The sequence below is a fragment of the Malus domestica genome, chromosome 02 (assembly GCF_042453785.1).
Source record: "Malus domestica chromosome 02, GDT2T_hap1".
Classification (NCBI taxonomy): domain Eukaryota; kingdom Viridiplantae; phylum Streptophyta; class Magnoliopsida; order Rosales; family Rosaceae; genus Malus; species Malus domestica.
This window is the reverse complement of record NC_091662.1, coordinates 9,640,132-9,667,701: the sequence shown is the minus strand read 5'-3', so window position 1 is coordinate 9,667,701 and position 27,570 is coordinate 9,640,132. Positions and strand designations below refer to the sequence as shown.

General features: G+C 39.3%; 2 protein-coding genes and 1 long non-coding RNA gene across 3 annotated transcripts; 1 reads left to right on the top strand and 2 right to left on the bottom strand.

Annotated features, from left to right (window-relative positions):
- The first annotated feature begins 5,672 nt into the window (after window positions 1–5,672).
- On the top strand, window positions 5,673–17,744 carry LOC103455909 (aconitate hydratase 1). Its single transcript, XM_029090280.2, has 20 exons — window positions 5,673–5,926; window positions 6,020–6,124; window positions 6,345–6,505; window positions 6,600–6,692; window positions 6,799–6,984; window positions 7,080–7,241; window positions 7,422–7,566; window positions 7,690–7,832; window positions 7,908–7,964; window positions 8,063–8,142; window positions 8,231–8,306; window positions 8,464–8,649; window positions 15,446–15,513; window positions 15,588–15,706; window positions 15,794–15,915; window positions 16,055–16,153; window positions 16,279–16,758; window positions 16,909–17,007; window positions 17,103–17,345; window positions 17,441–17,744. Exons 1-20 carry the CDS (start codon window positions 5,923–5,925, stop codon window positions 17,507–17,509), a joined length of 2,697 nt encoding a protein of 898 aa, XP_028946113.1. The 5' UTR covers window positions 5,673–5,922; the 3' UTR covers window positions 17,510–17,744.
- Window positions 17,745–21,334: 3,590 nt separating this feature from the next.
- Window positions 21,335–24,021, bottom strand: LOC103455898 (probable prolyl 4-hydroxylase 10). Its single transcript, XM_008395515.4, has 8 exons — window positions 23,603–24,021; window positions 23,435–23,516; window positions 23,019–23,116; window positions 22,787–22,884; window positions 22,472–22,601; window positions 22,176–22,363; window positions 21,863–21,951; window positions 21,335–21,655 (listed from the first exon to the last, which is right to left on the bottom strand). Exons 1-7 carry the CDS (start codon window positions 23,809–23,811, stop codon window positions 21,878–21,880), a joined length of 879 nt encoding a protein of 292 aa, XP_008393737.1. The 5' UTR covers window positions 23,812–24,021; the 3' UTR covers window positions 21,335–21,655; window positions 21,863–21,877.
- Window positions 24,022–25,810: 1,789 nt separating this feature from the next.
- On the bottom strand, window positions 25,811–26,752 carry LOC139190389 (uncharacterized). Its single transcript, XR_011574605.1, has 3 exons — window positions 26,524–26,752; window positions 26,196–26,326; window positions 25,811–26,114 (listed from the first exon to the last, which is right to left on the bottom strand). It is a non-coding gene; the product is annotated as an uncharacterized lncRNA (long non-coding RNA).
- Window positions 26,753–27,570: the final 818 nt, after the last annotated feature.

Below are 27,570 nucleotides of genomic sequence, written 5' to 3'. Positions count from 1 at the left end.
TGGGAGAAATAAAAAGAGGTGTGTGGATATCACACCCCAAATATCTACTAGGAAAGGCAAAGAAAAAGAAGCACTTTAAAATTGACAAAGCCAAGGGACGTAATAGAAATTTACAGATTTAGAGTCCGAGTTCTAGTTTGGGCCCATGGTACATTTCTGAAAAGAAAATGACGTCATGGGTCAAGCACATTGCCATGCAATTTAGTATGACGGATTTTGGCCGTCTGAGGCCGTTTAGGCTTCCAAAACGCTGTTTAAAGTTTCGTAATAAAAATCGAACCTTTTGGTTTTCGTCCGATTATGTTTAATTAATGTCGTTTTAATTCCTATAGTCCTTTGAGTTGTTCCAACATGATGTAATTTTTTATTTTTAAGTCGTTCGATGTAACAATTGTATTCATTCAATCATTATACAATTTCAACCCTTTGGGATTTCTCTTAAATTCTGGTGGACTCCAGACCCTGTTCTTCAAAGGATTACGTTGATATGATTGGTTTGTGTTGCATCAAATATATATTTACAAAGATTGGAAACTATATGCATTTTCCCATTGGAAGTAATAAATATTTCTACCCACATAGAAAACGCACATAAAATTTTCGTTTCGTTTTTTTATAAGTGTGTCAAACTGTGTGATTTATAAAACATGAACTGATATTTTCATTTTCTTTGTAAACAATAGAATAATTTACATTATATTTATTTAAATTTGAGGGTTGTGAATTCGAAAACAAATGTATGCAGGAACATACCAATGTTCATATACATGTTGTGATCCTTTTATATTTTTTTTATTTTTTTACAAGAAACGATAGCGGCATTTCATTGATCATCACAAACAAATACAAGGTTGCTAATTGGATATATTGGTCTAGTGACCAACACATTGATTTGGAGTGAATTTGCACAAACAAGCGATTAATTAAAAACATCTACATGACTACCACAAGTATAAGTGCACCGATACAAATGCGTCACAAGAACGATAGACGCAACAAACCTATACCAGTGCACATACCGATCTTTGTTGATAAGCGAGGCCACACAATGTCATTGTTGGAGAGCAAAACCACATAAAGTTACCTTGAAAGATAAGATCACATAATCATCGCACGAAGGCGAGACCACATCAAGCCGTCGCTCAAAAGTGAAACCACATCATCCGCCAAACACGGCACAAACAAAATCTACGCTAATCCAAAAATAGAATCCACCAAACACGGCAAAAACAAAATCTACGCTAATCCAAAAATAGAATCCACCGGTCCCCTAATCTTAAAGGAAGACTAAGACACTCTATATAGACAAGACCACCTCCAACTTCACCACCCTAGCTACGAATTTCTTTCCTTTGGCCAATAGATTTTGTGATCTATACATCGTGCTCTTAATTAGTTGGAGGGAAAGTCATACATGCATGTATACATGTCAGTGATCTCTCACGATTTCTTAATCGTATTTCTTCCACTTGATGAATGGTGGTTAAGCTAAACACTGACCCTTGATCATGTCAATGATCGTCCAAGAATTTGTGACGCAATTAGTCAATAAATTGTTAATTGCATTACAATCAGGTCCAAACCTCAATAATAAAGAATAAATATGTATGTTTGTACCATATTTAGGGCCTCCGTATTTAGATCTCGTATAAATACTCGGGGGACTCAAATGTAATTATGTAATAAAGGAAGAGACAAATATGTAATAAGTGAGAAGCCCCTATTCTATAAAAGGACTCCTCACTCTCCTCATTGGGAGAGGCCAATTCTTAGACCTGAGATCCCCAAACTCCCTCACATTCAGAGAGCCTCATTCTCACATTACAGAGGCTCTCTCCCTCACAATCTCCTCAGAGAAATACAATAATTAGTGTGGACGTAGCTGAAACATTGAGGTGAATCACGATACATCTTGTGTTATTTACATTTCTTGTAGATTCACGGTCGGATTTACGTTGTTCCAAGACCTCCGGTTTTGTGCATCAACAATATATATTAATGGGACACTTTGGATGCGGTCCCTAGCTATCAATATTCTTTAATTGAAACCTTGTTAGTTTTTAGTTTTTGATTGAGGTCCCTGACATTAATGTAATAATGTAATTAGTTACTATACTTTTTAAATTAAAAATTAAAAATTGAAATTTGTAATTGTTTATATTAATGAGATGTTAAATAAAACCCATAATTTATAGGATTAAAAATAATAAAATATAAATTATACTCTCTATTATATTGTGTGTGTGTATACATTTATGTATGGGTACATTAACCAAAATTAACAAAAAAAGTTATTGTACCAAAACATGGATACATTCTCAAATCAACGAAAAAGAATGTACCCATATAAGTTTAAACATGGATTAAAAAATTTGAATGGATTTTATATTAAAAAAAAGGTACATTTTACATATAACAAATTGATATATTTGAGAATGGGTACATTTAAGATTAAAAAAATTGAAAAATTATATGAATGGGTACATTTAAGATAAAAAAATTGAGAATCTTTTTATATATATAAAAAAACTAATAGGTACAAACTTAATTTAATTTAATTTTTTATTATTTTTGAAATGTTTGAATTGAAAATTAATTAGAAGTTTAATAGAGGTGTGAGTATTAAACCCTAAATTAATTACTAATTTTTATATTAAAAAAATATATAATAAACATGTAAATTCATTATCACATTAATGATAGGGACTTAAATCAAAATTTGAGAACTAATAAGGTCTTAGTCAATGAACAGTAAGAACTAGGGACCGAATACTAATTTTTCCTATATTAATATTCAAGGACACTTAATTGTGATCATCTTTCAAGGTTAAAATGTGAAGCGAATTTCCAGTTTATTAGACATAAAGTCACGTGACATTATTTTACTCAAATCATAAATGTTAATTGTTCTTTTTTATTAATATACTTTAAAAATAGGACAAGCATATCTTGTTGCCTACTTTTATTACAACCTGTATTTCTAATGTGCACCCTCGGAAGAGAGATATGGTTGGTTAATATCGTAATCTAATCCATGCATGTAGTAATTAGGTACAAGTACAAAATGGTTAAATGACCTTCATATCACTGTGAAAATCCACCATATCTTTTACTGTCCAAAGTAAAATTGAGAAATGAATTTACTCAACTTAATATGCATCAGATATTTTCACATTGGAAATGCAATAATTTTTTTTTTTTTTTGTGGTAAGAATTATTTTTTGTACAATCTTAAAAGCAAAGATAAGACTGTGTACTATAAATGTTCTCTCTGCCCCCGCCCCCTCCCCCTGGCGAACTTTCGCAAAGTAAGGAGTTTTATTGACTTGGAATCGCTACTTTTATAGTCGTAAAACATTCTCACAAGTTACAAATTCATGCTTCCCTTGCCAAGTCCAAACAATGTCCTATTGCCAACTCTCTGTCTCGTGAAAAGGGGGTTGATCTCCATGATGTGAGCATCAACGCCTATAACTCATTAATTTTCTATCACTATCTCTTTTTTTTTTTCTTTAAGTACAAGCAATATTATACGTAGAGCTAAAAATAATTTTGAAAAATATAGAGGCGATATGTGGATTTTTAGGTTAAAAAGACAAGATTACTCTCAATGCACATCGGGATTTCTACGCGCAAGCATTGGGCAATCATCCCTCAATCAAGTCAAAAGTGCCCAAAATAGGTATTTATTCAAAACCTATTTCATCCATCTTCATCAAATCTATTCCACAAGGTAACCCCCAAATCATTCTTTTTTAATTATATTAATTAGCTAATTAATTAATTTATTTATAATTAGCTAACAAATTATGAATCACACAAAAAAAAACCATAGGAAAACTAATGAAAATGTCTTGAAAACTTTGAGTTTTAACGATAAGGACAAAATAAAGGATAAAGTGAATAGTATCAGGTTTGACTTTTTAGTGTAAAAATATGATTTTTCGTTAAAGTGAACGGTACCGCATGCTTTTCGTTAAAACTCCCAAAAACCATCCAAGTGGCCGGTCCCCATCCTCCCAAAGGGGCCGGCCATACCCCTATAAATACTACCTCATTTTCTCCAAAACTCAATTCCAATTCTCTGGGAAAATTCTCTAAATTCTCCGGCAAAATTCTCCAAACATTTTTCCCTCAAAATTCTAACTTTGACATCGGAGGTTCCTCGGCCAAAGCCCCTCCCCCCTCCCCCCCCCCCCCCCGAAATCCATCATGGGCGCGTGCGGCTCTTGGCCTTGACCTAAGGTGTTAATTATTTTTGCAGGTGGATTTTCGTCCAAGAACAAGAAGGAAAAAAATTGCATTCACATTATATACTAGTTTATAATTAAAAAAGAGTGAGACAGTTTGAACTCGATACACAATATGATGAAATTATGAAATTGAAGACTTTAATCATCCACCTCTTACCTTTAGCGTGGACCTTGCCATTTTCAAGTTTTAACAACCCTCATTTTTGCTTGTGTCTACATTACGATGGTTGCACGTAATAAGAAATTTATATTTGAAAAAGATAATCAAGATTACACTGTATAATCACTTTCAGATTAGAGAAAGTCGGTGATGGTTGAGGTGACATGTCATTAATGATTCTAAAGCAAGTTTCTTTAATTTGGTTGATTTACTTGCTTTTTTAAATTTCTATAAGGAATAAAAGACGGGGAAAACGATATGGCAATTAGTAGCCACTGTATTAACCATCTTTTGCTCAAAATTAGTTTGCTTCAACATTATTTCCCTTCTTATCTGTAAGAAGCTATTCTTACGTTTTGTAAATGCAAAATAACCCATTGATTCACATGTCAAATTGTGATTTTTCTGATACATTAGGAACTAATATACCTATAAACATATTTTGCTCAAAATTAGAGCTCGTTTGGATGTACTTTTAAAATAACTAAAAGTGATTTTGGTAAAAAAGTTTTTAGAACCAATCCTTGGTAAAAATGCAAGTAAATCCTAAAAAAAAACACTCAAAGTGCTTCCTGGAAGAAACAAAAAATTGGTGCTTCTTGCAGAAAGCACTTTAAGTGTTTTTGGAACCCAAAAACATTTTCTCTAAAATCGTTTTCAGTCATTTCAAAACCACATCAAAACGAGCCCTTAGTTTATTTTGACATTGTTTGCCTCCTTCATCTGCAAGAGTTATTCCTACATTCTGTAAATGCAAAATTACTCATTGATTCACTTGTCAAATTGTGATTTTTGTTTTGCTTTTGATACACAAGGAGCCAATATACTCTATAACCATATTTTGCTCAAAAGTAGTTTATTCTGACATTGTTTGCCTCCCTTATCTGCAAGAGCTATTCCTATGTTCTGTAAATGCAATAACTCACTGATTCAAATGTCAAATTGTGATTTTTTTTAATACGCCAGTATATTCCACTCATATCATAAAATAAAATAAATAAAAAGCTTAAGCAATTTCAAACTATATTCCTTTTGTGGTATAGGAATTTCCCAATCCCAACATTTGTTTTGGATATTTCAGAAATTAAGACCTCACAAAAAAAATCAAAGAGATTAATATCCCGCGCAACCCCAACCCAATTTGTTCTAAAAATAGCAAAAGGCATCAAGATTCTTGGAAGCCGTCCACTTCCAGAGGATCCAAAGGCCCATCTTTTTGCCTTATCATCACTGACCCAAAAGTCACCCAACCAACAGTTCAACAGCAAATCACATGAAAAATGCGCAGGAACAGAAAAGTAGACTCGACCCCACCGAATCATTGCCCTTCCACTAAGATCAGGATATTCATCGGACCAAAACCAAGAACACACGACAATATCAATAACAATAACAGAACTCCAGATAACGTTGCCAAGTGTTTCCCCTTCTTCCTTCACTTCACTCTCTCGAATCGTCGGCCCGAATTCGAATTGAATCGAAACCGAAAGCTCGGATCTTTATCGCTAAATGGGTACAGTCACTATCCACCGGCTCGATCGTAGCTTTTTATTTGTTTATTTTTTGGTTTTTTGTTTTAATTTTTTATGTTTTGGGGTGGTTTCAGCTGCCGCGAATCCGTTTCAGAAGATACTGACGGCGCTCGAGAAGCCGGACGGCGGCGAATTCGGCAAATACTACAGCTTGCCGGCTCTCAACGATCCCAGAATCGGTTTGTTTGTTTCTCTGATCGGTTTTACTGTATTTTCTGTTTGGTTGCCGAGAAAGTGTGGGAAATGAGTAGAAAGTTTGAATCTTTGTGGTTTGTGTTTGTGAAAAGTAGTTGCTTTTGGATTACTGCGGGGAAACAGAGTGTTAATTTTGTTTATTTCACTTGAAAGTGTGAAAGTTTGTGGTGAAATTGACTATTGTATTGGTGTTATATGTTGCAGAGAAGCTGCCATTCTCGATTAAGATCCTTCTCGAATCCGCTATTCGTAATTGTGATGAGTTTCAAGTGAAGAGTAATGATGTTGAGAAAATTATTGATTGGGAGAACACTTCTCCCAAGCAGGTTGAGATCCCATTCAAACCTGCTAGAGTCCTGCTTCAGGTAAATCAGTGTGTGGATTTTCAGTCTTGAAATTTGAAGTTATCACAGTTTAGCGTTACGTGGATTATCAATGTGTTGTTCATCTGGTTCTCAGGACTTTACTGGAGTACCAGCTGTCGTTGATCTAGCTTGTATGCGTGATGCCATGAACAATCTGAAGGGGGATTCTAACAAGATTAACCCATTGGTGAGCTACATATATGCGTGCATTGTTGCTTAACATTGGCAGTTTTTTATTTTTTTTGCTTTTAACTGTTTCAAAGAGTATCAACATTGGCTTCTCATGAATGTAGGTCCCAGTTGATCTTGTCATTGATCACTCGGTTCAAGTAGATGTTGCAAGATCAGAAAATGCCGTGCAGGCAAATATGGAATTTGAGTTCCAGCGAAACAAAGAACGGTTTGGTTTTCTGAAGTGGGGATCAGATGCATTCCATAACATGCTTGTTGTTCCTCCTGGATCAGGGATTGTTCACCAGGTAATTCAATCAATTTGGGAAACACAAATTTTAACCTCTAATATATTATTCCAGGATACTAACCTGCGACATACATTTTGAAATGCTGATTACAGGTTAATTTGGAATACCTTGGTCGAGTTGTGTTTAACACAGACGGCTTGCTTTATCCTGATAGTGTTGTCGGGACAGATTCACACACAACTATGATAGATGGATTAGGTGTCGCTGGCTGGGGAGTAGGTGGTATCGAAGCAGAAGCCACTATGCTTGGCCAGGTAAAGAAGTGCATCCATGGATCCTTGCCAGCTTTTTCATGAATAACTTGATGTCTTCGTTAGATTTTGTTGACCCTAGTATTACAGTACAACCTGAGTTTTATTGCGGCACATTTGTGCACTTTCTTGTCCAGAAATATACATTTACTCTTTTTTTTGTCTCTCTTTTCTTCTATACAGCCCATGAGCATGGTCCTGCCTGGTGTTGTTGGGTTTAAATTATTAGGAAAACTGAGAGACGGTGTGACAGCTACTGACTTGGTTCTTACAGTAACTCAAATGCTGAGGAAGCATGGAGTTGTTGGCAAGTTTGTGGAGTTCTATGGTAATCCCGTACGCTTTAATCATATTATCTAGTTGTACTGGTGTTTCAATGATAGATGCTCCAAGTGCTGCTTGGTTTCCATTTCTTCTCACATCAGATGTTGGCCATTGCTTTCTTTTGCAGGGGAAGGCATGCGTGAATTGTCACTAGCAGACCGTGCCACTATTGCCAACATGTCTCCCGAGTATGGTGCAACCATGGGCTTCTTCCCAGTGGATCATGTCACCCTGCAGTATCTAAAACTTACGGGCAGAAGTGATGACAAGGTAACTGCTTGTTTAAACACTGTTTCATTTATCTTGGCCATTTGTTTGTATGCTGAGATAAAAGTTACCATGTAGGTCGCTCTGATAGAATCCTATTTACGGGCTAATAAGATGTTTGTCGACTACAATGAGGTAAAATATGTGCACCCACTATGTTTGGAACCTTTCTATTTAACATGTTCTGTAATGTTGATTCTGAACTTTCTGAATGAACAATTTTCTCAACACAGCCCCAGATTGAGAGAGTGTACTCCTCCTATCTTGAGTTAAATCTTAATGATGTGGAACCATGCATATCCGGTCCAAAGAGGTAGGATTTCTTGGTAACTCAAGCTAACATGCACACTTCATTGGGTCCAATCTTTTGTGGCGTGACACTGGAATAATATGTTTTCTAGGCCACACGATCGTGTTACTTTGAAAGAAATGAAAGGGGATTGGCATGCATGCCTTGACAATAGAGTTGGATTTAAGGTGAGAAGTGCCGTAATTTAACTCAAATGTTCTTTCAGAACTGCTTGGAAGCTATGGGGCTCATTTGGAAGTTCAAGAATTTGGTTACTTTATAGATTACTGTTCACTTAAGAAAACATTTTCCTGAAAAGCTTATGTTTCTTGCAATGTATTGCAGGGTTTTGCTGTGCCAGAGGAATCTCAAAGTAAGGTTGTAGAATTCAATTTCCACGGAACTCCAGCACAGCTTAGGCATGGGGATGTTGTTATTGCAGCTATCACCAGTTGCACAAACACCTCAAATCCTAGTGTAATGCTTGGAGCTGCTTTGGTTGCCAAGAAAGCTTGTGAATTAGGATTGGAGGTTAGATGTCTCTAATTATGGCTCATTTCTCATGTCTGTGTAATCATTTATAGGATAATAATAATAAATCAACAACAACAACAACAACAACAACAAAGCCTTTTCCCACTAAGTGGGGTCGGCTATATGAATCCTAGAACGCCATTGCGCTCGGTTTTGTGTCATGTCCTCCGTTATATCCAAGTACTCTAAGTCTTTTCTTAGAGTCTCTTCCAAAGTTTTCCTAGGTCTTCCTCTACCCCTTCGGCCCTGAACCTCTGTCCCGTAGTCACATCTTCGAACCGGAGCGTCAGTCGGCCTTCTTTGCACATGTCCAAATCACCGGAGCCGATTTTCTCTCATCTTTCCTACAATTTCGGCTACTCCTACTTTACCTCGGATATCCTCATTCCCAATCTTATCCTTTCTCGTGTGCCCACACATCCCACGAAGCATCCTCATCTCCGCTACACCCATTTTGTGTACGTGTTGATGCTTCACCACCCAACATTCTGTGCCATACAACATCGCTGGCCTTATTGCCGTCCTATAAAATTTTCCCTTGAGCTTCAGTGGCCTACGACGGTCACACAACACGCCGGATGCACTCTTTCCATCCAGCTCGTATTCTATGGTTGAGATCTCCATCTAATTCTCCGTTCTCTTGCAAGATAGATCCTAGGTAGCGAAAACGGTCGCTTTTTGTGATCTTCGCTAGATTGCTCCGATCATTAGTGTGGATAAGTATATAAATGGATAGAGATAGGAAAGCAAACACAAGATGTACGTGGTTCACCCAGATTGGCTACGTCCACGGAATAGAAGAGTTCTCATTAATTGTGAAGGGTTTACACAAATACATAGGTTCAAGCTCTCATTTAGTGAGTACAAGTGAATGATTTAGTACAAATGACATTAGGAAATATTGTGGGAGAATGATCTCGTAATCACGAAACTTCTAAGTATCGGAGTGTGGTGTCGTCTTGACTTGCCTTATCCGTCTCATAGGTAGATGTGGCATCTTCTCTGGAAGTACTCTTCCTCCATCCAGGGATGGTATCTTTAACTGGTGGAGATGCACAAGGTAATGTATCAATTTCACTTGAAGCTTACTTGTAGTTTCAGGCTTGGTCAAGCGCGATACAAACCATGTAGTAGGAGTCCCCCAAGTCGCCGAGCTAGGGGGTCTGCTGAAAGAGGTGACAGACAAGGTAAGCAATCAGAGCTCCGACTGATTGTTCACCTTCTCCCCATCTTGCAGCAGCATGAAGGATAAAGAGAAGAAAAATGAGAAGAGATGATATGAGATACTTTTGCTTTTGAAGAAGTAACTTTCCACAGGCTTATTCTTGAACTGAGCTGGAGGGTTTTCTGGTTTCCTCCAGAGTATAAGGCCGACTGAAGAATTTGAGGGTCAAAACAAGTCCATCAAATCTAGAGTACGTTCCACCCTGCTGATATGGGATACTTTTGCTTTTGACAGAGTAATGGATGTATCGGCACGTGTGCTGTTACGCTTGTCTCCACATGCTTCCTTGTATCCTTCGCACTTGCCCTATCTGTTCCTCAAGCAGATGCGGAATCTTCCCTGGAAACATAAGATGTTGAAGATGAGTACTCGAGAGCAATGCCAGGTAAGTAATCAGGTAAGGGGTTCCAGGCAGTCAGTTCCTGGCTGGAAGCTTGATTCCAAGTGCTGACTGATTGCTCTCTTTCTCCTTGTCTTGCAGGTAAAAACAAGGCCAAAAGAAAAGACAGGGAAAAAGCATGATATGGGATACTCTTGCTTTTAACCCTGATGATATGAGATATTCTTGCTCTAGTATAGCTTGTTTGCAGAGGTATTATCGGGGGGAAAGAAAGCTGAATATTTCGAAAGGCTTCGTTGGGAGTGCCCTCTCAGATATGATGAAGGGTTGAGCATTTTTGCAGGTCTGCCTGTCCGTTGGGGATGGAGGTCGACATATATAGGAGTCTCCCTAACAACAAGTAGTAATGCTATTCCTTTACCCTGCTTGGTCATAGCACGGTAGTGGGAGCTGCCAGTTTCACATGTTTTAACTCTGTCAGAGCACTTTGAAAAAGTGGTCTGTGGTATCTGGCTCTCGAGATTCGGAGAACGATGCCTCTTCGATTTTTGAGAAAGCAATCATGCTGGGGGTCTGACTCTCGAGATTCGGAGAGCAGTGTCTCTTCGATTTTTGAGGAAGTAATCATGTTGGGAGTCTGGCTCTCGAGATTCGGAGGGCGGTGCCTCTTCGATTTTGGAGCAAGCAATCTTGTTGGGAGTGTTGTCTCGAATGTGAGTAAAGGTTGGGCATGTTTGCTAGTCTACCTTGCCACGAAGCACAAAGGTTGACACACAGGGACTTTCCAATTTTCCAGCAATGGTACTGTTCCTTTACCCTCTCTTCGATTTTGAGAAAGTAGTCATGTTGGGAGTCTGGCTCTCGAGATTCGGAGGACGGTGCCTCTTCGATTTTGGAGCAAGCAATCTTGTTGGGAGTGTTTTCTCGAATGTGAGTAAAGGTTGGGCATGTTTGCTAGTCTACCTTGCCACGAAGCACAGAGGTTGACACACAGGGACTTTTCAATTATCCAGCAGTGGTACTGTTCCTTTACCCTTGTGGGTAATAATATGGTAGCTAGACCTTCAAAATTTATGTGTCTAAACTTTGTTAGTGCTGTTTCTTTGCTATTCTTTTACCTTTCTTGGTCAGAGCAATGTAGTGGGAGCTGCAAGCTTCACGTGCTCAACTTTGGCAGAGAACTTTGGCAAAGTTATCTGTGGTACCCATGAGCTATTGTTGCGTGTGGGAAGTGGGTGATTGAACAGTAAGATTCATGTGCTTTCTACTTCACCAGAAGTCTTCGACAGAATGCCCATAATTTCTGCAAAGCTGAGTGTGCGTGTGACAGGTGTTGACAAGGCTAGAAAAGTAGGTGCCTCTTCGATTTCTGAGATCGGCCCTCGTGGTCTCTGAGCAGCCCAGCTTTTGAGAAAGCGAGCGCCTCTTCGATTGATTCGGAGAACGATGCCTCATCGATTTTTGAGAAAGTAATCATGCTGGGGGTCTGGCTCTCGAGATTCGAGGAGCAGTGTCTCTTCGATTTTTGAGAAAGTAATCATGTTGGGAGTCTGGCTCTCGAGATTCGGAGGGCGGTGCCTCTTCGATTTTGGAGCAAGCAATCTTGTTGGGAGTGTTAAAATTGCTATTCTTTTACCCTTCTTGGTCAGAGCGATGTAGTGGGAGCTGCAAGCTTCACGTGCTCAACTTTGGCAGAGAACTTTGGCAAAGTTATCTGTGGTACCCATGAGCTATTGTTGCGTGTGGGAAGTGGGTGATTGAACAGTAAGATTCATGTGTTTTCTACTTCCCCAGAAGTCTTTGACAGAATGCCTATAATTTCCGCAAAGCTGAGTGTGCGTGTGACAGGTGCTGACAAGGCTGAAAAAGTAGGTGCCTCTTGGATTTCTGAGATCGGCCCTCGTGGTCTCTGGGTAGCCCAGCTTTTGAGAAAGCGAGCGCCTCTTCGATTTTTGAGATCGGCCTTCGTGGTCTTTGAGCAGCCCAACTTTTGAGAAAGCAAACGCCTCTTCGATTTCTGATATCAACCCTCGTGATCTCTAAGCAGCCCAGCTTTTGAGAAAGCAGGCGCCTCTTCGATTTCTGAGCAGGCGCCTCTTCGATTTCTGAAGCTCCGTCGAGTGCAGATTTTTATAGGGGCTGGCATTAAGTTCCAAAGCACACTTGAATCTCCACCAGTAGAAGCTTCATTCTTGCACTTCTAAGATCTTGATTTGTCCGACCTCTTCTCTCTTCAACACCTTTGAAAATGTCTGGCCCCTCCGACCGTCGTTTTGACTTGAACCTTGTTGAAGAGGCAGCCCCGCCTTCTCCAGACAACATATGGCGCCCATCCTTCGTCTCCCCTACTGGTCCTCTTACCGTTGGGGATTCCGTGATGAAGAATGATATGACCGCTGCGGTGGTGGCCAGGAACCTTCTCACTCCCAAAGATAACAGACTACTTTCCAAACGGTCTGATGAGTTAGCTGTTAAGGATTCGCTGGCTCTCAGTGTTCAGTGTGCAGGTTCTGTGTCTAATATGGCCCAACGCCTATTTGCTCGAACCCGCCAAGTTGAATCATTGGCGGCTGAAGTGATGAGTCTCAAACAGGAGATTAGGGGGCTCAAGCATGAGAATAAACAGTTGCACCGGCTCGCACATGACTATGCTACAAACATGAAGAGGAAGCTTGACCAGATGAAGGAAACTGATGGTCAGGTTTTACTTGATCATCAGAGATTTGTGGGTTTGTTCCAAAGGCATTTATTGCCTTCGTCTTCTGGGGCTGTACCGCGTAATGAAGCTCCAAATGATCAACCTCTGATGCCTCCTCCTTCTAGGGTTCTGTCCAGTACTGAGGCTCCAAATGATCCCCCTCCGGTGCCTTCTCTTTCTGGGGCTCTACCGACTGCTGAGACTTCTCCTAAGCAACCTTTGTGAAGGCTCCCTCTTGTGTGTTTATTTTGACTCATGTATATGTACATATTTGTAACTTATCGGGGATATCAATAAATAAGCTTTCCTTCATTTCAACGTATTGTGTTAAATACACCAAAGCCTTCTTCGCTAAGTTCTTTGAATTTTCTTTTGTTGAAGCTTGTAAGTTGAAGCTTTCTGAGTGGAGCATGTAGGTTGGGGTAGTGTTCCCTTAATTTCCCGAGGATGGGGAAGCTATCTTGGATTTTGCAATGGCATATGATCTCTTCTTAGCCAACACCTTCTTTAAGAAGAGAGAAGAACATGTGATCACCTACAAGAGTGGGTCGTCAAAAACACAAATAGATTTTCTTCTAATGAGGAAAGGGGATCGTATAACTTGTAAGGATTGCAAAGTTATACCAGGAGAGAGCGTGGCTAATCAACATCGCTTGTTGGTGATGGATGTACATATCAAAAGAGTAAGACAAAAGAACAAGACTTGGAAGTGCCCAAGGACTAGATGGTGGAATCTAAAAGAAGAAAAACAAGCCATTTTCAAAGAGAAGGTAATCACCCAATGTGTGTGGGATAGAGAGGGGGAAGCTAGCCAAATGTGGGATTCCATGGCTAGTTGTATCCGAAAAGTAGCAAAAGAGGTATTAGGAGAGTCCAAGGGCTTTGCCCCACACCAAAAGGAATCTTGGTGGTGGAATGAGGAGGTACAAACAAAGGTGAAGGCTAAGAAGGAATGTTGTAAAGCCTTATACAAGGAGAGGACCGATGAAAATGGTGAAAGGTATAGAAAAGCGAAGCAAGAGGCGAAGAAAGCTGTCAGAGAAGCTAAGTTAGCGGCTTACGACGATATGTATAAACGACTAGATACCAAAGAAGGAGAGTTGGATATCTATAAACTATCTAGAGCAAGGGAAAAGAAGACAAGGGACCTAAACCAAGTGAGGTGCATCAAGGATGAGGATGGAAAGGTTCTTGCTACAGAGAACGCGGTTAAAGACAGATGGAGAGGTTATTTTCATAATCTTTTCAATGAAGGACATGAAATGAGTGCTTCTTTAGGGGAGTTGAGTAACTCAGAAGAGTGTAGAAACTACTCTTTTTATCGTCGAATCCGGAAGGAAGAAGTGGTTGTAGCTTTGAAGAAGATGAAGCATAAAAAAGCAATAGGCCCAGACGATATACCAATCGAAGTGTGGAAACTTTTGGGAGAGACAGGTATAACATGGCTCACTGACCTTTTCAATAGGATTTTGAAAACGAAGAAGATGCCAAATGAGTGGCGAACGAGCACTTTGGTGCCTATCTACAAGAATAAGGGCGACGTACAAAATTGCATGAACTATAGGGGTATTAAGCTAATGAGTCATACAATGAAGCTCTGGGAGAGAGTCATTGAGCATAGATTGAGGCAAGAGACACGGGTTTCGGACAACCAATTCGGGTTCATGCCAGGGCGCTCAACCATGGAGGCAATCTATCTCTTACGAAGATTGATGGAAAGATATAGAGATGGGAAAAAGGATTTACACATGGTCTTTATAGATTTGGAAAAAGCGTATGATAGGGTCCCAAGAGACATTCTTTGGAGGATTTTAGAGAAGAAAGGAGTACGAGTAGCATATATCCAAGCTATAAAGGATATGTATGAAGGAGCAAAGACTGCCGTAAGAACTCATGAAGGACAAACCGAAAGCTTTCCCATAACTGTAGGATTACATCAAGGCTCATCCTTAAGTCCTTACCTTTTTGCGTTGGTAATGGATGAGTTAACAGGACATATTCAAGATGATATTCCTTGGTGTATGCTTTTCGCAGACGATATAGTGTTGATAGATGAAACTCAGGAAGGGGTAAATGCAAAGCTTAACCTTTGGAGAGAAGTGTTGGAATCTAAAGGTCTTCGCCTAAGCCGATCAAAGACAGAATATATGGAGTGCAAGTTCAGTGCAAATGGAGGCCAAAACGAGTTAGGGGTGAGGATCGGAGATCAAGAAATACCAAAGAGCGACCGTTTTCGTTACCTAGGATCTATCATGGACAATGAATTTCGTGTCATATAAAATGCATTTTCATACGCCTGCGGTGGACTCTTCAGAATGAGTCCATTTCCACTTTGCCTGCCGTGTGATTACCAAAATAAGTGCCTGCGTTGCGCAGGATAACTTTGCTGTCCCCCTGTTTGTTAGTCTGCTGATTACTTTTGATGTCACGTAACCGAAAGATTAGTTTTATTTCTGCAGTATATAACGTTGGGCAATATAGTGAATCTTTTTATTAACTGTCCTTGCATCATTTTTGTGCCTTTTATTAGGTCAAGCCATGGATTAAGACAAGTCTTGCTCCTGGTTCTGGGGTTGTAACTAAATACTTGCAAAAGAGGTAATTTTAGAATCTCTATTTTTTGAGGTACGCTACCTTTGTTATTTATTCTTAAATCATGTATTGTTCTGCAGTGGGTTGCAGAAGTATTTGAATCAGTTAGGATTTCATATTGTTGGGTATGGATGCACGACATGCATTGGGAATTCAGGAGATATTGATGATGCAGTAGCGGCTGCTATTACAGAAAATGGTAATTTTCTCTACAGTTTGTGCTCTTACAGATACTACTTCGTGGAGTCTTACATGGTGACTAAGTTGATTTTCTGCACGTGTACAGATCTTGTAGCTGCGGCTGTATTATCTGGAAATAGGAATTTTGAGGGTCGTGTGCATCCGTTAACAAGGGCTAATTATCTTGCTTCTCCTCCCCTTGTTGTTGCCTATGCTCTTGCTGGAACGGTATGGAACTCTTGCACAGACAGTTGTTACTCTCTGTATCATGTTATGTTGTATGCATTTTTATGCCACTCATCAGCTGATTTTAGTCTCGTAAAATTTGACTTTTGGTGCAGTATCTCATTTGTTTGCAATGCTGCAGGTAGATATTGATTTTGAAAAAGAACCAATTGGGGTGGGAAAAGATGGAAAGAAGATATTTTTCAGGGACATCTGGCCATCCAATGAAGAAGTGGCAACAGTAAGTTGCTCTACTATCGCGCTATATAATTCTATAAGATTTTGAAATGATGTGCACAAGGATAGTTTCTACTATTTAAGTCGAGGGATCGGAAATTCATTTTGTTCTTGTCGTGCTGTTTTCAGGTTGTGCAATCAAATGTGCTTCCTCATATGTTTATGGCTACATATGAAGCAATCACCAAGGGAAATCCAATGTGGAATCAGTTATCTGTACCATCTGGCACTCTTTATGCCTGGGACCCAAAATCAACATATATACATGAACCGCCGTACTTTAAGGATATGACCATGTCTCCTCCGGGTGCTCATGGTGTGAAGAATGCTTACTGCTTGCTCAACTTTGGAGATAGTATTACAACTGACCACATCTCACCAGCTGGTAGCATCCACAAAGACAGCCCAGCAGCTAAATACCTTCTGGAACGTGGTGTTGATAGAAGAGACTTCAACTCTTATGGAAGTCGCCGTGGTAATGACGAGATTATGGCAAGAGGGACTTTTGCTAATATTCGGCTGGTCAATAAGTTTTTGAAAGGAGAAGTTGGTCCCAAAACAATCCACATTCCCACCGGAGAGAAACTGTCTGTGTTTGATGCTGCTATGGTAATGCATTTCAATCTCAACTTTTACTCAGGTTATCGAATAATCATTTTAATTCCTCAGGAAGGTTTTCCTCCGTATTGGATGTTTAATGTTGATGCTTTCGACCCTGACTGAGACGTGTAATATTGACTCCTCTACTTTTATTGACAGAGGTACAAAAGCGAAGGACATGATACGATTATTTTGGCTGGTGCTGAGTATGGAAGTGGAAGTTCTCGTGATTGGGCTGCAAAGGGTCCAATGCTATTGGTATGCCCTCTAGCGGTAGCTTAATTATGCATTTGATTCCGTTATATGTTTGCCTTATCTCTAATGAAGTCTGTTTTAAACATGACAATTTTCAGGGTGTGAAGGCAGTCATATCAAAGAGCTTTGAGCGCATTCACCGTAGTAATCTTGTTGGCATGGGCATCATTCCGCTATGTTTCAAGACCGGGGAGGATGCTGACTCTCTTGGTTTAACCGGCGAGGAACGCTACACCATCAATCTTCCCAGCACTGTCAGTGAAATTAGACCCGGTCAGGATGTCACAGTGGTGACAGATAATGGCAAGTCCTTCGTATGTACACTACGTTTCGATACAGAGGTAAGACACTCCATCACCCTTCGCTTCTTTCGTATTTTCGTTGCCCGATCAAGCTCGGGTTACTTAAATTTTGGCTTGTTCCGTCTTTGGTGCAGGTTGAGCTGGCATATTTCGATCACGGAGGCATTTTGCAGTATGTCATCAGGAATCTGATCAAAAGCTAGATCAACAACCACTTGACGGGTATCGACAATGCCGATGCAGGTCAACATTGTACCAATTTTTCCGCTCAAATTAATCGACGTGTTTCAGCAACAATACGAAGTTGCTTCAAATCCCAGCGCTGACGACCCCAGCTACATTATAAATAAAGGAATATTGGTGGGAATATCTGTTGTATTAGAAAAATAATCATGTTTTGGCAACAATACGACGTTGTGAAATTTGGTTTTTATTGGAGGTGTGGAGTGTTTAGGGATGGGCAGCAGTTATGGCGGGTGGGTAACTGCGGTTATTTATCCATAATCGTTTATTCTCATATCCGCATAATCGTTTACCTGTTGGGTAATTGTCTAAACGGTTATACCTATACCTATACCCATAATCGTTTATAAACGGTTAACCATACTCATAACCGTGTACCCATTTAACCGTAACCGTTTAGTACTGTTTATCCATTTATCATTTTTAAACCTGTTTATCCTTTCATTTTTACCATTTACTCCTTTTTCACCGTCTATGTGTTTTTTTAACAACTTGAAAATTAAAAAAGAAAAATTTGTCATAATTTTCGTTTTCTAACAATTAAACATCGTTATAGGTATATTCATCGTACATTTCCGCATTTTAATTTTTTAAGTTCTTACTTATACCATTCCAATAATTGAAATAATATTTTACAGACGATATTTTTAACTGTTAGCAATGAAGGTAATATAAAATTTGCTAAGTATTCTTGGGTTACGAAAACTGTTAAAAGACAGTATTCTTAGGTTATTTAACTCAGAATGTAAAATATTAACATAATATATATATAATGGACCATGAAATTTAAAGTGATTAAGGAAAGTTATATTATATTAGCTATAGAAATCATGCACTATAGTCAATATCATTGATCTAAGTTTTGTCTGATAGGAAACATGATTTGTGTTAATTTTACATATATAAAATAAATGGGTAAATGGTTACCCCGTTTATAACCGCGGTTAATACCTATAACCGTCCATTTAAATTTCGCGGGTAAACGGTTATATCCATAACCGTTTATTTATCTAAACGGTTACCCATAACCGTAACCATAAAATTTAAATGGGCGGATAACCACGGTTATCCATAACCAATGGGTATTTGCCCATCCCTAGCAGTGTTAATGCCACTTTGTTTTCAGCTTGCTACGCATGCACACAAATTTCAAATTTCCTAGTTTTTGTTACTCGTATGTAGGGTTACATGAACTACTGTCGGTCTATATCAAGGAATTATCCGCCAGCGCGTTGGGTTATGCTTGTTACGTAGAACTAGACTACTAGTGACACACATACTAATCTGTCACAACACGATTGAGACAACAAATACGTATATGTGACTACAATTTATTGAATAGTGAGGTCACATAAAGTCATTGAATAACGAGATCACGTAAAGTCATTGAATAACGAGATCACATAAAATCATTGAATAGCGATGTCACTTTATTAAATAACGAGGTCACATAAAGTCATCGTAAAGGAACAAAACCATTTGAAGTCATCATTAGAAGACGGGGCGGCATAACTCGTCACTCAAGACAAAAATCACGTCCAGCCATCGATGTAGTGCTACCACAACACTGGCTAGGCGGGACAACAAAACTAACATACAATAAGAAGGGACCTACTGGTCAGCTCATCAAGCCACAACTACCTGCAACATCGTCACAACCAACTTGAAGCCCAACGCAGCGGAGCTGCCATATCTGACACACCACTGCCAAGCCGGAGCAAGGGGCAGTGGCGCCTGAAATTTCATTTAGGGTTTTGTGGGGGGAGGGTCGGGGAGAGAGAAAGGGTCCGGGACTGAAAGTTTAGACACCAACCTCTTACGAAAAATGCATCTTAGCGCTTACAACGTCCATGTTCTCCCTTGATTCCCCGTGAAATCTGGTGATTAAAGCTAGTGTAGTCGAGTATTATTTCAAACAAAAGAGAGCGGGCAATTGGCTCCGCAGCTGGAATACATAAATCCTTGAGAAACAAAGCAAACATACGTTGCGAAAATCTGCTACTCACAAGATGGGGCACCAAGAACTTATGTGGAACACTTTTCCCTTTGGGGATAGCATTCTTGCTAACTCATCATCCTCCTTCTCTTGTTTCTATGATCCTGTATTTGCTTATTCAATAAAAAAGCTAGAAATAACATAAAAAGAGTTGTAACGATAGTTCGTAAATCACTTCGCTTTATCAGTAATAGGTATATGATACCGCAGTGGATAGAACTTGATCAATGCTTATTTCTCCTCAGCACCATCTCGGAAATCTTTGCCTCGTTCATCATGTCTGCAACTCAACTATGGCGTGTCACGCCATCTCCAGGTTGGGCGTGGGCAAAAGATGTTGTTCGAACTTGGAATATCTGTTAGCTGCAAGACAGGGCCAGAACCCAAGTTGTACACTGCAACTTCTCTAAACATGTTTTTCAACTCATTGCACTTGTAACTCTTGCGATGAAGAGCCTTGTTGAAATAAATGCATTTCCCCTCGACTCCGGGGGAATCTCGAGCAGACAGAGAGTACCAGCCGTCATCTCCGAGGACCAATATTCGATCATCCAAAGCTTGCGCCTCAAGCTTAACCCATTGTTTCTTATGAGCCTCCAGCTTTAAAATCTCGAATGTAAGGTCCTACGGGTTGCCATACCAATACTTATCGACTAAAAGCAGCTCTCCCAACGACTCCACCAACTTCTTCTTCTTCCCGCTATGACGGCAAGAGATATTAACTAGAATCAAGGATGCGGCCACCATAAAATGATCATCAGGCGTGTAAGGATCGTGTACTAGAAAATACATTTTTGCCACTTCAACTACCCTAAATTCCAATAAGTTGAATACCTTTGGCATGGACTTGGGCTGCCCTTCAAACAAGCAAGAGAGCGGATGCGACGCTCGATGAGTTTGTTGTTCACCCCGCTGACGATCAGGACCTACTTCTTTGACATTAATCAACCAACCTCTTTCCGGGGATCGTCATCGGTGGGAGGTGCGAGATGATAGACTGTGCTCTCGATGACGGTAAAGCCTCCGGAATGAGTATATTCGCCGTCCTTTCCGAACGCAACCGACAGTTCTAAGGGTAACTGGAGCAGGTTCTTGAAGGGAGGAATAGAGGACCGCCATGACTTACAGACCGCACGGAATCTGGGAAACATCGGTTTTAGTGTTCAGGTGGTTTCCGAAGTTCGCTAACAGTTCGTGTGGGATATTATCTGCACCACTCGCCATGTCAAGGATACTTGTATTGTACGTCTTGGTGTTTTCTTGGAGGAGGAAAAGGAGCAGTGTACTTGTAGTCTAGGGTTTTTGCCTATCGTGGTGAAAGCTGAACTTTTATATCCTTGAGTCCTAACGAGAATCGGAAAACTTTTCAATTCAATATCCTAGATTAATTGTCACTCAAGACTCTAATAGTATTCCTCCTCACTTATAAGTCAGATATCTTAGATTCGAATCTTGTGGATAATGAATTTAATACCAAATTAGGTTGTTCATTGTGTGGCTTAACCGAACCCCTCTCTCCTTAGTGTAAAATATATCGTTGTACTAAAAAAAATCCTAAATTAATTAATATTCATGTTGTAGGCCTAAAGGAGAGGGCCAGCGGCAGAGAGTGCCAGAGATAATTTGAAAATTCTGTGATCTGATTTATCACCCTGTCTTTATTTGTAGCAATAAGGAGAGTCTTGCTCTCCGAGGAATACAAGATGTACAATGAACTATCTAAAAGATGTCATAACGAGAATAAATTAGTGAACACGAATGTTCATAAACATATAATTAGTACTTGTAATTTTCCGTGAATATCTCTTGCTGTTTCTTTTCATCAACTCAACGTTCTAAACCTTCTGAGTTCTTACAGTAGGAATTTCCATTAAAAAAGAAAAAAATCGAACTTATTTCATCGATGCGTTGCGATAATAACAAGAATATAGAAGCTCTTGAACAAAAATTGAATTAGTAGTAGAACAGCTGTCGACTGTAGCATATCAAAATCTAAGGCATGCAGGCGCCGATCCGTATACTTAGTTACAAATGAGACGTGAAGCACAAGTACAAAAGCTCTGGCTTGAGATATTGACAAGTACTACACCGACCTAAGAACTTGTATAACCTGCCAATCATTGAAAAAATGATACATATAATTTAAGTGTAGAAATAGCATATAACAGCACAACCCGAACCAAGCCATATATAAGAACAAGAGCATAGAGCAAGTCAGTGGCAGATTTTGGGAATTTGAGAAACGGAATTTTGTAGCTTCACAGAATGCAGAAACCGTAAGTACTGTTAGTTACCTATTTTGGGTAAAGATAGTTACCTTTTGTATAATAGTTCAAATACTGTACTCACTGACACGGATCCATTTAGTAGATGACCACTTATTCCCCTTAATCACAGGGCATCCGCCTGAAATAAACATGAGTCGAAGTTAACTCAGAGGTACTACAAGTCAGCATACTTGTGAATAAGTAATAAAAGTTACAAAATTGTAAGCAGAAAGGTTTTAAATATGAACAAAATTAAAAAAGGAAGCACACATAAACAAATGACATTTTCCATGATGGACAATTTAGGATGACTTAAATCTGGAATTGATGCTCCACAAAGCTAAATATCAAGAAGCTACTAACCATGTAAACTTGAAGGATCTAGACTTGCGTCAGGCCTCATGCTCCAGAAAAGCAGTGCATCGCCCATCTTAGGTTTAACTGAAAGCCCTTTTTTACCGCATTCAGATAGCTCATACCACCAAGGCACAGAACTAATATTCCCCTTGGCAGCAGGGAACACAGTCTCACCCCCTTCTTCAACATCTGAGCTGCGTGCGCCACATGGGAGGAGAAAACATTTGCAAAGGATATAAGTGGGTCTATGATGTAGTGCATCAGAAATGTGAGTATTTGGGCAGCTATGAGAGGAAACTTACAGGTACATAAGAACCGTAGCTATACGTTGGCCTCCATTCTTGGTGTTAAAATCATCTTGAAAATAGTCAAAGTGAGGTTCATACTTCTGTCCAACTTCATAGTGGAGAACCTGAAGCCCCTCCCCCTGTTCTGTATTTTGGTTTAAAAACTAGCTTGTGACTTTTACGAAACACACATAGCTACACTATTAATAGATGAATATCCTAAAGATTGTATCCCACAGAAAGGTAGTACCTTCAACTTCGAAGGCAAAAAGCATTAAAAAGAACAAGAAAAAAATCAATAAGAAGGCGGATATGTGCTCAACAGCATACCTACAGGTAAAAAGGTGAAATTAGCGATTTTTTTCTCAATGTTCCTGATAATTTTATCGCGCCCTCTTGCCAAAAATGTTCCAGAGCTTGTACGAACCCTGCACGCAACAGGTAAAACAATTGTACCACACATGAAGGCGTAAGGCAAGGGAATGAAAAGAAACACAGCAGATTTTCCCTACTACATCTTATAACTGAAATGAAACGAGATAACTACGTGCGAAATAAAGACCTGCTATCTCTGCTCTTTCCGGTTTCACTATCAACTACCGATGACTTGTGCATAGTCGGTTTGGCAAGATCGATTAGGTATTCACATTCCTCCTTGGTCTGCCAACATTAGCCAACCAGGGTCAGATTCCGCCGGCTTTAGATTCCATCGAATCCCGGCACTTATGAAGCATTAATTTCTTCCAAAAGTAAATGCAATGCAATTACCCATTACAAATAAGAAATTACACACAATTATTTACTCACTCTATATACAATGCAAGATATATTGGCACAATTATAACAAAATCCAGGACTCTCATGGATTGCTCAATTCAGTATCTTGAACAGTAATTACAAAAATGCAATCCAAAAATTTCAGAAAAATCATAAATTTTCAATGAGTGGGAGAATTAAAGGCGGCTCAGTTCAGCTCACCAAGAAATTGTGATACACAAAAGCTCTTGGCTCCCAAGAGATGGCTTCGACCCACTGCTCCCCAGCCTCATTTTCCTCATTCCTAACAAACCCACAAAATTCAATATAAGTACCAAATTACCAACCGAATCAATCAAAGCAAAGAATGCAAACAGACTCGTCGCTCACCTCTCGACGCTCTGCCGCGAGATCGAGCTGAGATCGTTGGCTTTGGGGGAGCCGCCGGCGGAGCCGCTGGGGACGGAGAGGATGCCGAGGGCGAGGAGAATGAGGATGACGAAGGTGAACATGACCAGCAAGGTCAGGACCAGCGTCGTGGACGACGACGACGACGTTTTGCGAGCCGGGAGGCGCGAATACCGAGGCTTGACAGCCATTGTTGCTTCTGGGACAAGGAATTGGGGATTTGAGATCGTTCGGATTGGATTCGGGAATCGGAACAGCAAGATCTGAAGCTCTGTGAGGGGAGATTGGATTAGAGCATCGAATAGTCTCTACAATTTTCTAATATTAAACGAGCTTTTGTTTTTTATTTGTTTTTTTTAAAAGATTATCAACGTATAGTGTTGCATGTCTATATAAAAAACAAAAAAACAAAAAAACAAAAAAATGTTTGACATTTTAATGTGAGAAGATGGTTGTGAATGGTTGATGGAAACATAAACGGTCGATGTTAGCACCAACGTTTCAAAGTCACACTTGCAGGGAGATTGGTACTAATTGTGGTAAATGGTGTATGTCGGTCAATTTGCATCATTCGTAAGCTAATTTGTTTTAGTCATTTAAGGTAAGACGATATATTTTAAGGAAAATTAATGAAAATGATTTGAAAACTTTGAGTTTTAACGATTATGGTGAAATAAAGGGTAAAGTGATAGTATCAAAATTGACTTTTTAGTGTAAAAATATGGTTTTTAGTTAAATTGAATAGTACATTAAACTTTTCGTTAAAGTTCCTTATATTTTATTGTGCATGACATAATTATACTGGGAAAAAGGGATCCTAGGGATCTCGTAATCATGACCGTTCATCGTACATCGTGTAATCAGTTTTCATTATGCACTATTTATATTTAATTTTAAAATTTAAATTTTGAAATGATTTTTGATCGCCGGATCCTTTTCTATTATACTGAAACCTATTGCAAATTGATTGTTATTGAAATCTAAAATATTAATTAATGAACAATCAAGAAATTGAACAGATTACCTGTAAAACACTCACAGAAAGAGCACAGGAAAAACCAATCATGCATAAACGCAGCGGGAATGGGATACTACACAAATATGTTCACATCAGGTTGTCTTCTGTTAAACCACGAGAATATGACTGCATGCATCAATCCTGTTTACAGCGGAAGTAAGCGGGAGAATGTCTCGGCTAAAGTTCAATCCTGTATATATCGATCCTCGTTGTCCTTGATTTCGCACTCAAGTTCTGTAAATGCGTCCCAAAACTATTTGTTGCTTTGCTTGGAGGAGCGCTGGTGATATTTCTTCTCCTTGTATAAGTTGGCGATCAATGAACGTGTTGATTCCCTTCTCGACCAAAGCCTTGTGTAAATGATCTGTAAAATTGGTTCGCGTATCCTCTCCTCTAAAGCTCAAAAAGACGTCGTATCTCCACGAAGGAGTGCTGCTAAATGAAGAAGAAGAGACAAGTTGATTGGCCATAGGAGAATTAAAGCCAGATAAACTGAAGAAAAACAGCCTCTCAAAGAAGTGGAATATGCAGTATGGTATGGTCAATGGACTCTCTCTTGTGTATATCAGTCCTCGTGTTTTCTTGCCACGCACTACTATCTTTCAATGTGAATGTGGTTAGGTTGAAGAAGATGAACTTTTCTGGCAACTTCACTTCCAAAGTGATTTTTACTATTTTTTTATTTACTATCTTTAAATGTTGAGATGAACTTTCGTGACAATTTCATTTCATCGACAGTGATTTATCTTTCTTTAACGACGCGCTTATTTTTCCATCTCATGGCACAGACACGATGCAATGCAACATGATGCTACTATGTCCATTTGTCAAACCAATCTTGCACTTAAAACGTACAAAATACGCAATTAACTTGAAATACTGTGCACTTTTAGATTATTAAGTGATTTTCTTCACCCCCTTTTTTTCTTTTGTACTCGTGGTTTCATTTCTACTTAATTAGAGGTTGGCTTTGAGGGAGTTGCCGAAGGAGCCGCTGGGGACGTAGAGCATGCCAATGGCAAGAAGAACGAGGAAATAAATGCTTTTAATGACTTGAACTATAAGACTCTTGCGAGAGAAAAAAATTATTCTTGAGCTACCAATCTAATTTTTTGACAAAAAAAAAAAAAACTAAGTAATTTGTGTTCTGAAACATAAAAGATTGGCCAAAGTTTTTGCAATCACAGCTCCACACCATAAGTATATTTCACTGTCCAATTAACTTACCAAATATTCATAAATACAAACATTTTACTCAGAAAACAAATATACTTGCAGAGGCTGTAAACCTTCATTTGAACTGAACCATCTGATGATCATCAACTGGTATAAAACACACCAACAGAAGTAGGGTAGAGCGGCGCAGGCGTGTAAGCGAAACAATTCGGAACAAATGTGGAAGTCCGCCTCTTCGGAGGATCCGCGGAGGACTCTATGGCGGGTTGGTTCAAGTATGCGTACTTGCTTTTCGTCCACCTGCACAAATATTTGTCCAAAATCTCTGTTAAGAAAAATTGAAAACTTAAAATGCTTGACTAGTTGAGAAAATTAACTAACCAGTCCTTGATTCCAACACGAATTCCGTTGTCACTTGCGCTCTTGTTACTATCGTTTGTAGCAGAAGAGCTGTCCTTCTCGCCTTTGCCATTGTCGTTCAAGGACTCCTCAAAACGTCTGTGATCTTCCTCCTATACACCATACCCCTTCATCAAGTTAAGCAAAAGTAAACAAATAAAAATGCTACTAACTGCTCTTTTGCATATGTTTCTGATCCATATGTCTCAGCTCGATAGCACATGACATGTGATGAGTGAGACTGAGAGGGGATATATCCTCGGTTACACTAAAGTTTTTTCTTGTAACAAGTCATTTTAAAGAATCTTACCGAGAGCTTGAGGGCTCGAATACATGCTGCAGCCTTGATAGCGACGAGGAGATGCTCCTTTCGTTAATGTGCTTCTGACACCAGAACCTTGCGATTTCTTGCTTTGTCACGCTCTCCGGAACAGCCTTCTTATCCCAGACCCTTGGAAGTGGCCGTGGTGGAGGTGGCGGCGAGAGTGAATTCCCCTGCTCTATTTGCTTCATCTTCATCAATCTTTTCTGCTAACCGAATTGCCGACTTTCCTTTTCGAAGTTCTATAAGTATAAGATAAAGACTGCAAAGTGGTGGAAGAAATAATACGATTGAAAGTCTTGGATATGGAACTTTCAAGTACCAACCCTCAAGAGGTAGCTACTGCTCCAGTCTAACTTTCAAATGTGACTGATGGATTTGGCTTTCCAGGCACATTTCCCAGTTCTGCTTTCTAATACAAAGGAAATTTGAGTGGTCATTGCACCTTGAAATTTCGAGTAAGACTCTGACATTTTGGATTGCAGCAAGCAACTCCCAACAGAACTATTTGGTAGAATGTTCTTAAATCCATGCATCCAAAAAGTGACCTTCTTTAGTGAAGACTCGAGACATGGAATTGGCTCCAACCAGAAATGTTTAAGTGCGACGGTCACAACTCTTAGCTGTGTTATTATTTTATAAAATGGATGACATAGTCCAAAATCAGAGTATGTTAACGAACAAACTTCGAAAGCTATTTTATTAAAAGAAAAATAACGAAACAAGAATGTCGGGACGATTACAAATTAAATGCTACATTTTAATTAAGTTGTTATCTATAAAGTTACGAAGTACCATATATTTAAAAAACCAAACTAACCCTAATAGATAAGGAAACGAAACTCTAATTATATCAAGTTAGATCCAAAAAACCAACTATTAAAATAAATCTAAATACTTATATTTTTCGCAAGAGATGACGTGTCATGAATCTAACAGCATACCCTAAGGAATGATGTCGTCCCACCGAATATTTGCTTCCGTTGAACAGCAAAGCCTCCCAAGTCAGACATCAATTAAAAATTGAACAACCCT

What these genes read in the sequence shown, in the direction of transcription:
- LOC103455909 (XM_029090280.2), top strand. An exon ending in CTTGTGAATTAGGATTGGAG is followed by an intron (nt 8,650 to 15,445) that starts GTTAGATGTCTC and finishes GCCTTTTATTAG; the next exon opens with GTCAAGCCATGGATTAAGAC. An exon ending in GGCTGCTATTACAGAAAATG is followed by an intron (nt 15,707 to 15,793) that starts GTAATTTTCTCT and finishes GCACGTGTACAG; the next exon opens with ATCTTGTAGCTGCGGCTGTA.
- LOC103455898 (XM_008395515.4), bottom strand. Translation starts at nt 23,811, where the DNA reads ATGGCTGTCAAGCCTCGGTATTCGCGCCTCCCGGCTCGCAAAACGTCG. An exon ending in TCGCGGCAGAGCGTCGAGAG is followed by an intron (nt 23,517 to 23,602) that starts GTGAGCGACGAG and finishes TGGGTTTGTTAG; the next exon opens with GAATGAGGAAAATGAGGCTG. An exon ending in TTGTGTATCACAATTTCTTG is followed by an intron (nt 23,117 to 23,434) that starts GTGAGCTGAACT and finishes TAATGTTGGCAG; the next exon opens with ACCAAGGAGGAATGTGAATA.